Raw genomic sequence first — 14,299 nt, 5'->3', positions numbered from 1 at the left:
TTCCTGCTTGCTAATCTGCCTCCCTGAGGACCTGTGCTAACATTCTGTGCTACCAAGCAGCTTCAATCAGCATTTATTTTTCTCCTTCAGTCAGCCTTCCAAAAATTACCTCCTCTTTTCTCCACCAAATTCCTGGTTAGAACTCAAATGAATTTCTGATGTGGACAATTTACAGTATTATTAGGCAGGCACAACACCTCAGACTGAGTATCTTTTTATTAGGCAAGTATTAAACTGGATTTCTTGGTTTCAAAAATGATGATTTTAGCTTTTTCCTCTTGATACGATTCAGGTTTGGGTCTTTAAATCTTGACAGTTGTAGCAGAAGAAGTATTTTTATTTGCAAACCTAAACCAAAGAGAAGCTGCTGTATATTCTGAGAGCTGCAAGTTATTGAGACTTTTAGGTATCATATGGAAATAATAGCAAGTGCTTAGACCTTGGCAATTTCCCCACACAGATAGTGCTGAGCCTGTACCACATCAGCAATGAGAGGCCTATGATGCATGTGTTTCTGAGGTATCTCCACAGATATCTACATGGGTACTGGTGACCTAACTCATCAAAGAGGCCACACACAGAACAATGGTGGAAGGCACTGAAGAGTGGAGGGGTGTAGGTTAATGCAGAATTTCCTTAGGTCTCCTAAATGGCTCCGACTGGCACCTTTATTTTTATAGGCAGTCAGGTTATATATATTACAAGAAGGAAGTACTCGTCTAGGAAGGAAAACTACTTGATTAAAACCATATTCCACCTTTTTTTTTTTTTCTAACTGAAAACGTAGAACTTTTACATCCTCTTGTACTGCTGTGAACAATTTTTTCCTGCCATTCTTTCTGCCTATGGGAATAAAGGAAGTAAAGTATTTTGAAAGGATCTGACTGCCATAATAGAAAATTTTAAACTAGAATGCAAACCGTGGGCCACATGCTACCTTTTGGCAGATAAACCCTGGGGAGTGCAAAGCTTGCATAATTCAAAGGCAAATCTCAGGGGGAGGGGAGTAGATCAGGAGAGAGGGGTTTGAGTCGCAGCCAGTGGGGGAAGGGAGCTGCAGCCAGGAGAAGCAAGGCAAGGGATCCAGTATCCCTGCTGGCATATTGGTGCACTGCTCTTCCTGCAGAGACCATTCCTTCCTCCTCCTCTTCCCCTCCAAGCATTTTGGTAGTGCTGTCATGGACTCTGCTCCTTGTGTGTTTTGCTGAAGGAGGTGGCAGCTGCAGAGGGAAGTTGCTGTTCAGTGGGCAAGCAGTAAATATCCTGGTGAAAAACCCTGCATTTGCCAGCAGAGCTCTGCTGTGTCACTGCCTTCTGTTGACTTCCTCTTGAGCACCACGTTTTGATCTGTGGAACTCCCAGTCACAAGATCTGCTGTGGAAGGGCTCTTTCTTTGCCTGGATGGAAGGGGCAAGGAGTCATTTAGCACAGACAAATGTCATCCAGCTGTTCTGGAGAGAATTCACAGCACCTTCTTATCACAAATTCTGCTCTCTTTTTGCCATAGCTGTCCAAGAATGGAGTGAAAAAAAAAAAGTAGAATTAGATCTAAGTCGCTTAGACAAGTGACTGATTAGGAGCTGAAGCACAATGCATACAAAATAATTTGTATCTAGGACTGATTGGTGGGTATTCATCAGTGTTGGTCAGAAGAACAGAAATTCCTCTTGTCTCTGGCTCCGTGTAAGAAAGGACGACATGAATGTGGGCTGCCCTCAGTTACTACTTAAAAGTGCATTTCTCCACTGATATCTCTATGTAGTTAGTGTAAACACCGGATAAAAGCAAAGAAAAGAAACAAAGTTAGTAGCAGGAAGATGAAATATTATTTGGAGAATGCATCCTTGATTTTTACAGGAAGTACAAATGGTACTTGTATGTAGGATTTGTACTTCTCTACCCTTCAAGAAGCACCCTGAATTTTATACCATGCTTATCAAAAAGCCACATTTGAAAAACAAAACAAAACCAAACCATCTGATATGATCTTTGAAGTCAGCAATTAAGGAGGACTAATAATTTTTAAATTAGCAATAATATCTCTAAAAACACAAGAATAAGTCCCATTAAATAATAACATCGAGTGATTTGCTTTTTGCCTTAGATGGTTCTGTTGTATTGTACTTCTTCCTCTGTAGAGAAGCTGCCCTTTTGTTACATGAAGGTGGTCTGTTTAACATTAGGAAGCAAGCTTTCTCCATTTTTTGGCACCTTTCTTTCTATTGCTGATATTTCTTTTCCATATGAACTCAGGAGTTTCAAAAATTATGAAGAATCAGTTTCGACATAGCATTTGGCTTGGTATTTGAATGTGCCACTTCTGATTATATATATAAAAAAGATAATTCCTTTATTTTCAGTTTTAAGGCATATGGGAAAATTATTTAATGGATAATAGCTTTTAAATGTTATTTAAGATTAATATCTTTGGGTAAGTTTTATGCATCTTAGGTCTATCTATTATGAGTCTTACTTTATTTTTAAATATTTACAGTTTGAAAGACTTCTGTGCCCAAAAGAAGTTACAAGGATGTTTAGTTTACATGACCCCAGTTCCATGACAGCAGTAGCAGATCTGATATCTTATCCCAGAGAAAGCATTTTGGGCTCTTCTTTAGGTCTGGTCATGGTGGGAGTTAATAGCATATTTCAGCTCTAGCTTAGCTGGAGAACCCTGACAACAGTGAATCTTTCACAGAGTATAAACACAACTTGTATTTATAACATAGTTAACATTTACTAAATAGTTGGGAAAATGATCAGTCTGGATTTGGCAGGTTGGACAACAGTCTTTGTTGTGGCTGTGATGAGTTTTAAAATGTAGGGTAAAATGGTTATAACATAACTGTCACAGAGCAGTAAATTTCCAGGTGCTGTATTTGGTAAGTAACAAATTCACTCAGGGAACATTCAAAGTACCTTAGAAACCATCTTTGAATTGTCTCTGGCTGGAAGTGTGCTGCACAGATGGCATGTTCGGTGTTGTACAGCACAGGAACAGTGGGGAAAGCCAAGTAAATGTCTGATATTGGTCTCATTTTAATTGCAAATCTGTATTAAAATACCTCTGTATGGAACTGGAATTAAGAAGGCTGTATTTAAAGGCTTGTACAGTGATTTAATGGCTAAGGAGATGTGGACTTGGCAATGCATCCAAGCCCATGCCTTGGTCTGTTCCTGGGGTGGTACCCGTGGTAGGAGTGTGCAACAGAGGCAGGGCCTCCTGTGAGGGCAGGTACCACTGCTCAATGGAATCAGCCTGCCTGGGCATCAGGCCTGTCCCATGAAAGGATGCAGTATTTCCTTCTGGGGAAAGGAGCATTAAATAACAGGAGCACCACTCCTGCCACCCGTTTGTATCAGTTACCTATTAATTCTCACATCTCTGCTCACACTGTGACCTGCTTGTGGTGTTGGAGTAAAGGAGCAAAATGATCATAAGCAAGTGCTTACTGCAATTATCTGGGAGGTGTGGCACTCCTTTGATTCCATTCAACCTGGAGTTTGATGTCATGAATGGGGATTTATTGCCCTTTGTCTTAGCTTACATATTTACTACAGTGCTTACAAACAGACATGAAAAATATTCATCTGGGTTCTAATCCAGAAAAATATTTGACTTTACTGTTCTATTTTAGTCTTCATTACAGGGTAGATTGTAATTTTACCTGCTGATTCTGCTTCTCTATCCAGCAGAAAAAGAAGAGACATTTTAGAGTTAATTAAATTAGGACTGGGATGCTCCATGTATAAGGATTTAAAAAACTGGCAGGAAGTAGTAAAGTTTTTGGAAGGAGGTAACACATGTGAATTAGTTCTTCAGCTCTGAGTGCTTTTTTCACTCACCCTTGATTGAAATTCAAGGGATAGAAATTTTCAGTGCAGTCAGTTCGCTCACCTCTTGCTTGACCTGCCTTGAGGATCTATAAGAGTCAGAGAGGTCTAGAGACTCCCTGGGCTCCTTACATTTTCCTTTGTGCCTGGCTGGTCAGTTTGTTGTTTGTTGGCTAGCATTAAACAAGGTAGGGATAAAAGTGATATTCATAATGCTTCAAAAATAACTCCTTTTGATATAAATTGTTTCTGTTTTTAAAGTACTTTTTCCTCTTCCATATGTGGAAAGGATGAGATGTACTTGTATATAATAGTTACAGTTATACACCAAGTCATTTAGCCTTGAAAGAATCATGGAAGTGAACAGGCTACAGAATTTTTTGTGTCATCCACATGCTTTGATTATTTGTAGCCTCTTTATGCTATCTGAATGGTGTCTGTATTGACTTTCATAGTAATTGGGAAACTAAATATTTTTGTTTGGAATATTTTCATTCTATGTCCTTGTTGCAGCCCAGGGTGTCTAACCTAGTCATCAGTGTGGCTGTAGATGTGTGTAGTGTTTACTTACCAAAATTTGTTATTTTAATTATTAGTTATACTTGGTAAATAGCTACTGCTTGAGTGACAAAGCTTGTGGTCATGCTGGAAGTGTTTTTCTCAAGCAGTTATCTAAAAGTAAAGTCTCAGTTAAATGCTACATTCTATTAAATAACAACAAAAATTCCATTTGTTGCAGTAGAAAACCCTGAGATAGCTTTGCACCCATAGTTTGGAAAGAGCAAGTTTGGTCTTGCAGGTAGTGATTATGAGAGTTTAAATAAATGTATTTCATAGCTTAAGAAAAGGAATTGTTTATTTCTTTTTCACAATTGTTGCAGATTCTGAAAGGTGATCAGAGAAGATAGTTTAAAGACCACTACATTTTGGATTTTGACATCTGTGTATTAACCTCCTTCAGATTGAAATGTTTTATTTTAATGAAGCTTTCTTATTTAAGAAATAGAGATGACATCAGTGTTTAGGAAATTCTGTGGACTGCTAACAGATTGGAATTGATTGCTTTTTTCCAGAGGAAAAAGTTTAATATAAGAAAATTTGGGATTGTTTAGCTATTTAGAGAAGCAAATGAATAATGCCAGAAATTGAAGTTTGAGGGTGTTGTGCATGGCAGTGCCACTGCTTTCTCTGTGATAATTATTAATTTGAAATGAAAGCACTGATTTGCTCTCTAGAAGTCTTTAGCTGCCACAGAAAAGAGAAGGAGGAAGCGATTTTGGTTGTGGTGCTCAAATAAAACAGAAACTGTTGTATTTTAAAAAACTGATTCCAGAGCACCTTAGGCTTTTGCTTGTATTGACTCCAGTTTTATTTGCAGGTCCTTAAATTGATCTTTACTCTCCTTTTAGACTCTTTTCCCTTTTTATTTTGTCAGTCTCTTTGAAGTACTACCAGACTTGTTTTTGTAGTTCTAGTGCTTTTTATCTGCTTCTTTCCAGTAGCCAAAGATTTAGGTGTTTTGAATGAGCACATCAATGTTCCAGACAGAGATACTGTTTGAAATTATCCATGAACCCAGAGCCTCTGAACATTATTGAGTGACATTTGTTTCTGTTGGTTGTGTCTGCTCTGACTAACTGGTTTCTTTCAGATTGGCAGCTGGGATTACGCTGCAGTGGACGGACAGCTGCGTGAGCTGGAGATTGCAGCCAGGCCGGGCTGTGCCTCTGCTTAATATGCCTGGAATGTATAGATTCACACTGGGGCAACGTGCACGGCCCTGAGGGGCTGCTGTTTGTATTCTTACAAACTGTGATTGCTTCCTGTTTTATTTTAATGAGTGCCATGTAATTGTCACACTGATTTGTCTGGACAAAAAGACTTCATTTTTTCTTTTTTCTCACAGAAAATTCCTTGCTGTTGTTTAAGAGCTGGTTTAGTGTTTTTGTTTGTAAAGATATGGTGGAAGGCATCCTATGCAGATCTCCTTTCTTCACTTTTCTGATGTGAATAGGATAATGTATTATTCATATATTGATTTCAAACAGCTTGAGGAAAAAAAAAGTAATCCTGCTTAGGGTAACCCCTTTCCATCCATGCATCTGTAATATGGATTTTATAAACAACAAGTGGTTAGACCAGTAACCAATCTCTAGACTATTCTGGTATTTTCAGAACTCAGATATTTTCAGACAGAAGGAGGTGAAACTGGGGGGTGATAAGAAGAAAAGAAATATATTATGCAGCAGATATATTTCTTACAAGGAAGGTACAAAGCAGAAAGGAAAAAAAAAGCTGAATGGCCCTAATTTCTCCATGTATCTGTAGTTTTTTTTGTGTAATGAGGCCCACAGTTTTGTTACAGACCTTGCTAACACACAGGCAAGGGTTGTGCACATTTTGCTCCATCCCAAGTTGCTCGTGTGCCCTAAGAAGGCCCCTCTCTGCAGGCTGCTGACAGTATTTCTGCCCACGCTTCGGCTCTGGAGCCATAACCCTGAGGTGCTGGGCTTGGAGCTGTACCTGCATTAGTGGGCAGCAACAGGAGCCTTCTGCATTCTGCTTGGTTAGCAGAGGGAACATCACAAACATTCTGCAGTCAGGTTTAATGACACCTAGAGAACAATAGGTAACTCTTGGTCTTGTAGTGTCTTTTCCTTAGCCTTTCTTCTGCTCCATTCTCTTCCCTGCTATTTGTTAGATTTCAAAGCTAGCACGCACACTTTTCTTAAATCGGTAGATTAAGTGAATGATGAAATGAGAAAACAAAATATGGAAGTGATTCAGAACAAAATGTTTGATTTGTAAAGTCAAAACAAGAGAAATAATTTTCTGGTTTGACATGAAGAAACTAGGCTGCTCATTTCATTTTTAAAATAGCAAATGGGAGTGTGTGAATTTATGATACTAACATTTGAGTGCTGTATTTTTTTCCTTGGGTCAAGTGTAGTGCAATATCCCCAGGGCAGGTGTACAGTCAGCCAGCATATACATTGCCTCTGTTAGAAAAGCATTTTGCCCATTTTTTACAATCTTGATCTAATGGGGATTGTTAAGAAACAGGGGAGATGGTGCTACAAAGAGCTTCTCTTTACAATCTTGTGCCTCTTTCCAGCAATTTTATCTATTGTTATGAATTGTGCTTGCTCTCTGGCTAGTGTTATCTGTATTCCTGTAGTCCTAGAGGAATTTAAATAAGAATTTTCCTGTAGGGGTGTAAGTGGCTCTCTCTGATCAGAGGGGGTTTTCTGATCACTTGTTACCAGAGCTGGATTTTAATCATTGTCCATAGGGAAAGGAGCTCCTTGGTTGGCCGCTGAGCCATTCAACTTCCCTGTCAAACAGTCTGTGTTCTCTGATGCTCTAAAGCAACATCTGGGTGGAAGGAAGGGGAAAGCAAGTAATCATAATTGCATATCACTCAAGCCAATAGAAATCACTGAGGAACATGTGTGTAAACCTTTTTGAATATTGAAAAGTGAGGTAGGAGCGGCAGAGAGCCAAAATAATTACTTTTGCAAGGGCTGTTATTTTCTGGACATAAATACTGGGCAGAAAGATGGAGGATGAACCCAAAACATTTTCTGTCCCTGACATGTGTGCTGAAAGAATATATATTACAATGCATGGTGTTATTTCACCTGGGGTTTCAAATGTTTGGCAACTAGATCGTAGAGATTTGGGAAGTAACTGGGAATACTTTGGTGCAGAACAGTAAAGGAGCTGAGAGCAGCCTCTTAGTAGCAGATGAGGAGGTTGTAGCTTGTTGAACTCTCAGACCAAGGCATGCATTTTAACATGGGTGTGCTGTGCCCCTGGACTCCTCAGTTTGGTGCTTTGTGTCTGAGGAGGCATGATGAAAGCAACTCTGAGCTATTCGCTTTAAAGGTACTTAAATCTGGAGTTAAATGGTGTATGTCTTGCCTTTTAACTGTTATGGGCCTTCATTTGAGAATTTGAGTTCAAAACTGGAGACCGTTTCATTCTTTCTCTGTGACACTCACTGCAGCTCCCCCTCCACCCGCCCTCCCTCATATTTAATTTTATAGTTCTTTCAGACGTAAACATGAAAAAAAGGCAATTTTGAGTTAGTTTCTGAGTGTTGCTGCAAAGAAAAGTAACAAACATCTGTTTTTACCTTAACTGCATCCATATGTTCAACCTCCCCATCACCCTCCTTCCCAAAAAATTTACAGCCGTATTTGATGGGTACTGCATATTGTTGAATTAACTTTCTTCACAGTTAGATGAGAGGGTAAGTTCAGAGACTGGAAATAGCCATACTAAGCAGTGACCAGGAATTACATTATAGCTAAGCCAAGTTTTCAAGTTCTTTACTTTCCTTCTTTCTGTTTGCTTCTCTATTCTCCTTTTTCCCCTTCCCATACCCCAACAGAAGAGGAGATGACCTAGGAGGCTTTTTAGGAATAGGTACAATCAGATAAATGTTAACTTAGGAAATTTTCCTATGGCTTTCATGCTTCTAAATTAATTAACATTCCAAATACAGTGTTACATAAGTATGTGTTTGGGATGCATACTGTGTGAATTATTGTAAAGGGTTGCTTATCTTGTTTCATTTTATTGCTTCTTGTTGTAGCATCTGGAGCAATTCTGGCCTTACCAAAATTTTGAGTTTGTAGATTATTAACAGGAAAAAGGCTGTTTTACTTTGGTATTTGAGAAACACTGAAATAAAATGTGGAATGATACTGTTTTATTTGTGGCACACATCTTGCTTTCAGTGATAAGAGTTTGTCAGGCTAAAAATGTCTTTCAAGCAAAGGTTATGTTTGTCTTACCAGTTATATTGTGTCCTTAATAGATGTGAAACTGGTTGTGCAAATTTCCCAAATGTTTCTACCTACAGTCATGTGAATGGCTGTGTGCTCCAGAGGAATCCAGCAGTGTGACAACACATGCCCTTCCTCTACTGCTGGAGGAGCTGTCTTTTAGTAATACTGACTGATGCTGGTAATAATTATTTTCAAGAAAGCTCAATTAGAGGCTGGGCTGGAATTCACTAGAAAGGAAGTGGATGGAGACTTTCTGACTGATGGGCATTTTACTGTATTTTCTCAGGTGAATGGCAGGTAGGTTCTTTTCTTAAAGGAGATACTAATTATATCTCTGAGAAAAAGATTCTCTGGTCCTACCTGATTTTCTTTGACAAGTTGAACAAAAGTCTGAGTGGCATCTGGTGGCTCTTTCTGCTGTTACATAAATTGAGAGATGGGGATTGACTCCATCACATTTCTGCTGACAGAGGGAGGTCATCTTGCATCCTTCTGTATGTGATCCTTCTGACTGAGACATCAGAATGTGGAGCTGACATCTGGATTGACTTTGAATACAATCGGGGAAAAGGAAGGAACCATTTGGGCTTGCTAGTGCACTCTCTTGGTCATTATTACTAAATGTGGAAACTAAAAAGAGAAACCTTTACTCTTTTTTTCATGGTAACCAGAAAGAATGCAGAAGATTTTTTTCTGAAGTCTAGCCACTATGTCTAGACATATTTGTCCAAGTGTTGTTGCCTTTACTCAACAGTTCTTCAAATTTCTTTTGGATTTCTGAAGACACCAGTAAAGACGACAAACTCAAACTAGGTCATAAACAGTGTCTGTTAAGACTGAAAATGGAGAATTTGTGATCCTCTGAGGCAGGGTTTGGCAAAACCATTGTTCCACTGGTCAGCAGCTTCACCAGGTCTGACAGACACTATGTGAAAATAGACAGTGCCTCTTGACTGGCAGGTTGAGTACAGTATTTTATACTTGATCTGCATCAGTTTGAGCTCTTGTAATGATGAATGTATTGAAATACTGTGCATCAATATGTGATATCTTGTGTTTCTTATCATTTGCCCTCACTGTTGGCACCATGTAAGTGTATAGTTTCCAGAGATATTATTGGGCATTAAAAGACATACCAGATTTCAAGGTTGAGATAAAAATTCTGATTCTATTTAAATGATGAACATGAGCATTTGGGAATGAAAGTTTCTGTATTGATCATAAGTCAATATACAAGGAAGTGATTAAATCTAAAGCTCATTATTTCCTTGCTTTATCTTTTCTCAGTTCTAAAAGAAAGGCATGGGAGTTGTGTTTCAAGAATATTTTATCCTGTATTCTTCTGGTTCTACCCTCAATGCAGGGCAGAATTCCCATTTGCTGGTAAAAATATGCTGCTTAATCTGCAAGTAAGTTTGGGCACATCTTTTTAAAATCTGGATGTTTTGAAACAAAGAGCATTTTATGGAGAGGGTAGGGCTGCTGACCAGTTCATTTGTTAATGCCTCATGTCTTAAGAGACTTCGAAGTTTTTGTGATTCCCTTGATATCTTGAGTCGCAAACCCCCAGATTTGAATTTTAATGTAGTGTGTCTCATCAGCAGGAAGGAGACTCATGTGGTCTTACTGAGCTTTAGTATTTCATGAGTCTGATACTGCTGTTCCTCAAAAAGTGCTCACTGCATCACACTGTATCTGTGTGTCAGATTCCAGCCAGCTTTTTGATACCTTATTCACCAGTTCTTTGAACATTATGGTCCTTCCCAGAGAGGGCAAGAGTGTTAGAATCTGTTCACAGACTAATTTCAACTCCTGCTCTGGTGAGTTCAGATATTTCAAAAGCCCTGCCAAATAGAGTAAGGTCAAGTGTTGTGGATGGCATGTTTACTATCAAGAGGATGATTATTTTAAGGTTTCAGGTGCATTCTAGTTTTGGCTTTGTTATTTTTTTAACAGGAGAATGTCCTACTAATGGTCTTTATAATTATATAAAAATAATTGTTTGTAAGAGTAAGGTCAGCATTGGTGTTATTCCATTGTCTTTAAAATTTTAAGGAGTGGCTAAAATAGACCAGGAAATGTAAGTGCAAGGAGCATTGAGGAAGATTGAACCATGAAAAAGAAGAATTAGGGAATATACCTGAGGCATCAGCCCATGTACAGCATGCTAGTCCACAGCAAAGGCAAGGTGATTAGTTAAGCTCACAATGAAAGAGATAGAAACTCAGCTGAATGATTTGAGATTTCAGCCTGTTTCTGTGCATGGTGCAGGGGGCCAACATGACAAGAAGTAACTTGTTGAATTTTGGCTGCTTGATGTTATCTTTAAACTTAAACCTCTTAGTGGGCTAAGAGGTGGCAACATGGAAAATTAGCTGGACATGCCTGGGGCAAGAAATATAAGTTCACAGGTTTAAACATAATTATTTTAAAGAAATCACTATGCATAATATTTTCATATGAAATGAAAATGAAGGAAGTACTAAAGCATGTTGCTGAAGATGCAGATAAACTTTAAAAACCCCCTTGTGTTATGCCTTCATGTTCTCCTGTAGTTTTGCTGTTGGTAGTTTAATGCATCCTAACATTGTTTGCTCTTCTTGAATAAACCTGGAAGTAAAAGCTCAGTATTGCTTTCCTTCTAGTTACTGCTGTGAAATGAAGCAATGGAGTTTAATGTACAACACTTAATACCCGCAGAAACTTTTTAAAAGTTAACTTTTGGTTTTGAGTTATGATACAAACAGGATAAGCCAGTGTTAGAAAGGAAAAATGGAGCCAATATAGAGGGTTTCTGATTATAATAGCTTGTTTCTGTTTAATATCATTGAGCAGGATGAGGTTTTGCAGAGTTTCTCATGGAAATAGCATCCACAGTACTAAAATGATTACCTCATTCTTAGTACCAGTGCCAAGCACTTAGCCCCACAGTGAACACACGGGGTTGATTTTCAACATGAAACAAGCCAGAAGTGTGGAATGACATTTTCAGGTGACAGTTATGGTTCTATTGCCTGTAATTAGCACCTCTTAACATGCAAACCTGCCTGTGCCTTTTCCAGGCTGTGGAAGCTCAAATACGAAGTTTTGGACAGACCCCTTCCCAACTGCTCATAGAACCACATCCTCCGAGAAGTTCTGCCATGCAGGTGGTAAGTGCCATGTTAACTCTTTGTGACCTGCCATTGTGCTCACTTCCTTTGCTACCTTACCTTTGCAGAAGTGGACACTTTCACTTTGCTTTTATGTGGTTGTGGAATTATTTTATTAAAACCAGCAGATGAGTTACGATTCGGTAGGAGTTGCATGCAGTGCTTAACTATTTCTTTTATTTGTTGCAGAAAGAATTGCATTGATTTCTAGTGTAGCTTTTTTTTTTGTCAGTGTAATCTAAGAACACTTCATCAGTTGATTTTGTTAATACCATACCTGTACAGGTGAGAGCCAGTCTTCGTGGAGACAATTTAGTTAATCTTTGGCAGATTCCCCAAGAAGCATGGATTTAGGAGGTGGAACTTCCTTGTCTTTTCCCCCAGGCATAGGTTTTCCCTTAAAACCAGGATTACTAGGAATTCATGAGCTGAAACTTACATAACAAAGAATGTGACTAAATGTGTTTTGCAGTAAAGCTAGGGTGATAAAATCCAGGCAGTGAGCATTAACATGCTTTCCCTTTTACCTCTACTTGTGTCTAATATAATTTTATTTTACAAACTATTATTATATTACTGATCTTTTTTCATATCATGTTGTGTGCAGTCCTTGTGTTTAAAATATCATTTGTGTTGTTGTAGGTCCAGATCTAAAGATGTTAAGTGATATTCTGACAAGTGGAGCAAATGGTCTGCTAATTCCCAAGGTTTTCAAAAGGTTATATTCCCTTATTGTTAGAGTGTACATTTTACACTGCAATACAAAAAAACCCCAAAAACCATAAACATGTCATACAGGACATGCAAGAGGAAAATACATCCTACTCAAGCAGACTAAGGTTATTAATTTAAAAACATATCTGAAGTGCAGAAGGTTTTAAAAGATTACACAGAAACATGAAATGTTTCCAAAGTAGCTTACAAACCTTGTGATGCAGGAGTCTCAGAAGTGTAAACTTCCTTGATAAACTGATCTACTGGCCTTTCTCAAATGCATCTGTGTTGTACCTGAGAGCTGCTCGGCTGCCTGTGCCCCATGCCAGGTCCCAGGCCAGCAAACACTGCAGGCACTCGTGTGTGTGTTTCAGAAGAGCCCTGCTAACAGGGATATTGGGGAGCCCAGGTACTCCCCTTCATGCAGCCACTTGCCATATGTCTGTCTGTCTGTCATGGTGCCATGCACTGAGTGCTCACTCTAATTTAAAGGGATTTGTTTCAGGAAGAGGAGCAAATTGAGAAGTTGATTATTGACTAATTAGTCAGAGCCATTGTTATATAAATAAATTTGATACCAGAAAGCAGTTTGTGTGGTTTTATCATAATATTTTTCATGATGCTGAATTAGTGAAGATTTAGTATGTAACAGAAGAATTTAAAATATAAGAAGTTAGCTGTTTCTAAATCCTGTGGTTTTTTTGGGCTGGGGTACACCCAGAAAAAAAAAGCCCTTAATTCTTCACTTGCTGGTTTTGTGGATATTAATACATGTTTACGTAATAGCACTATATTAAGTGGTTTTAAAAATATTCCTAGAGCTGAAATACAGTAGGGATATTTTTCCTGTCATAATTTTGAATTATTTCTAGTTGCATTATTTACTGAGTTTTGTTTTCATGTGTGTGTGTGCATGAATAGAGCTGAAATGGAAGTTACCACGTGCTGTGTTAAGTGCACAAGCCATAATATACACCAGGTGTAGTAATTAGCAGTCACACGAAGGCTGCCTATTTGTCTGGTTTTGCTGCTGTTGCTGTATCCCCTTGTGTTTTCAACCATCAGATAGCTGGATTTAATTGAGGCCACATCAGATGAGGCATTACTGACACCTTTAATTGAATGAGCATCCAGGGAGGATTAACTCATAATATTGATTGGCTTTTAGCCACTTGCTCAGAAGGGTGTCTGGGTAGCTTATTAGTTGCTTTTATTTACACCTTTATGCAAGACTGTAAATAGGAATTCATAGGGCAATATGTTTTTCTAAGTACTCTTAATAACTTTTTTAAAAGGAGTGATAATAAAAATGCAAATGTATTTAATTTTTTTATTAGTTCTGTATAAATATACATTAAATGTATGCACTTACATACACATATATGTAATGAAATATTGCAGGTGGAGAATAGTCAAGGACACTTCATTAGTATTCCAATTTGGTTATTAGAAAATTACAAACACTTGAGCTGTGTAGCTACTGGTGACCATGATGATTGTACCTCTGCATTTCAATGGGATTCTCTTTTTTTCACGTGTATCACACAGTCATAAACCCATCAGATGTTGCTTTTTCTCCTCACGTTTGATATCCAGATCCTCAATATTTTGTTTTGATGTTTGCAGTACTCTTAGAGCACTTAGTTAAAAAGTTAATAAACTTTCCAACTTACTAAACTGAAAAAACCAAAAACCTAAAAAGTTATGTTGAAAATGAGAGTCTGGATTAATTTCTTTCCTTTAGCATTTCTGGAAACAATGCAGGATAGTGTCTGTAATCACGTCCACTTTGTATTCTTTACA

The 14,299-nt window shown here is 38.3% G+C and overlaps 1 protein-coding gene across 1 annotated transcript in view; it reads left to right on the top strand.

The window, feature by feature from the left end:
- LRBA (LPS responsive beige-like anchor protein) overlaps nt 1-14,299 on the top strand; it is a 370,657-nt gene that overhangs the window by 317,697 nt on the left and 38,661 nt on the right. Inside the window, exon 49 of the mRNA XM_058804238.1 lies at nt 11,693-11,782. Within this exon, the coding sequence (XP_058660221.1) occupies nt 11,693-11,782 (90 nt within the window). The remainder of the gene's footprint in view (nt 1-11,692; nt 11,783-14,299) is intronic.

Source organism: Ammospiza caudacuta, chromosome 4, assembly GCF_027887145.1.
Source record: "Ammospiza caudacuta isolate bAmmCau1 chromosome 4, bAmmCau1.pri, whole genome shotgun sequence".
Lineage (NCBI taxonomy): Eukaryota > Metazoa > Chordata > Aves > Passeriformes > Passerellidae > Ammospiza > Ammospiza caudacuta.
Note: the sequence above shows the minus strand (reverse complement) of the source record. Positions and strands in the feature narration are given on the sequence as shown.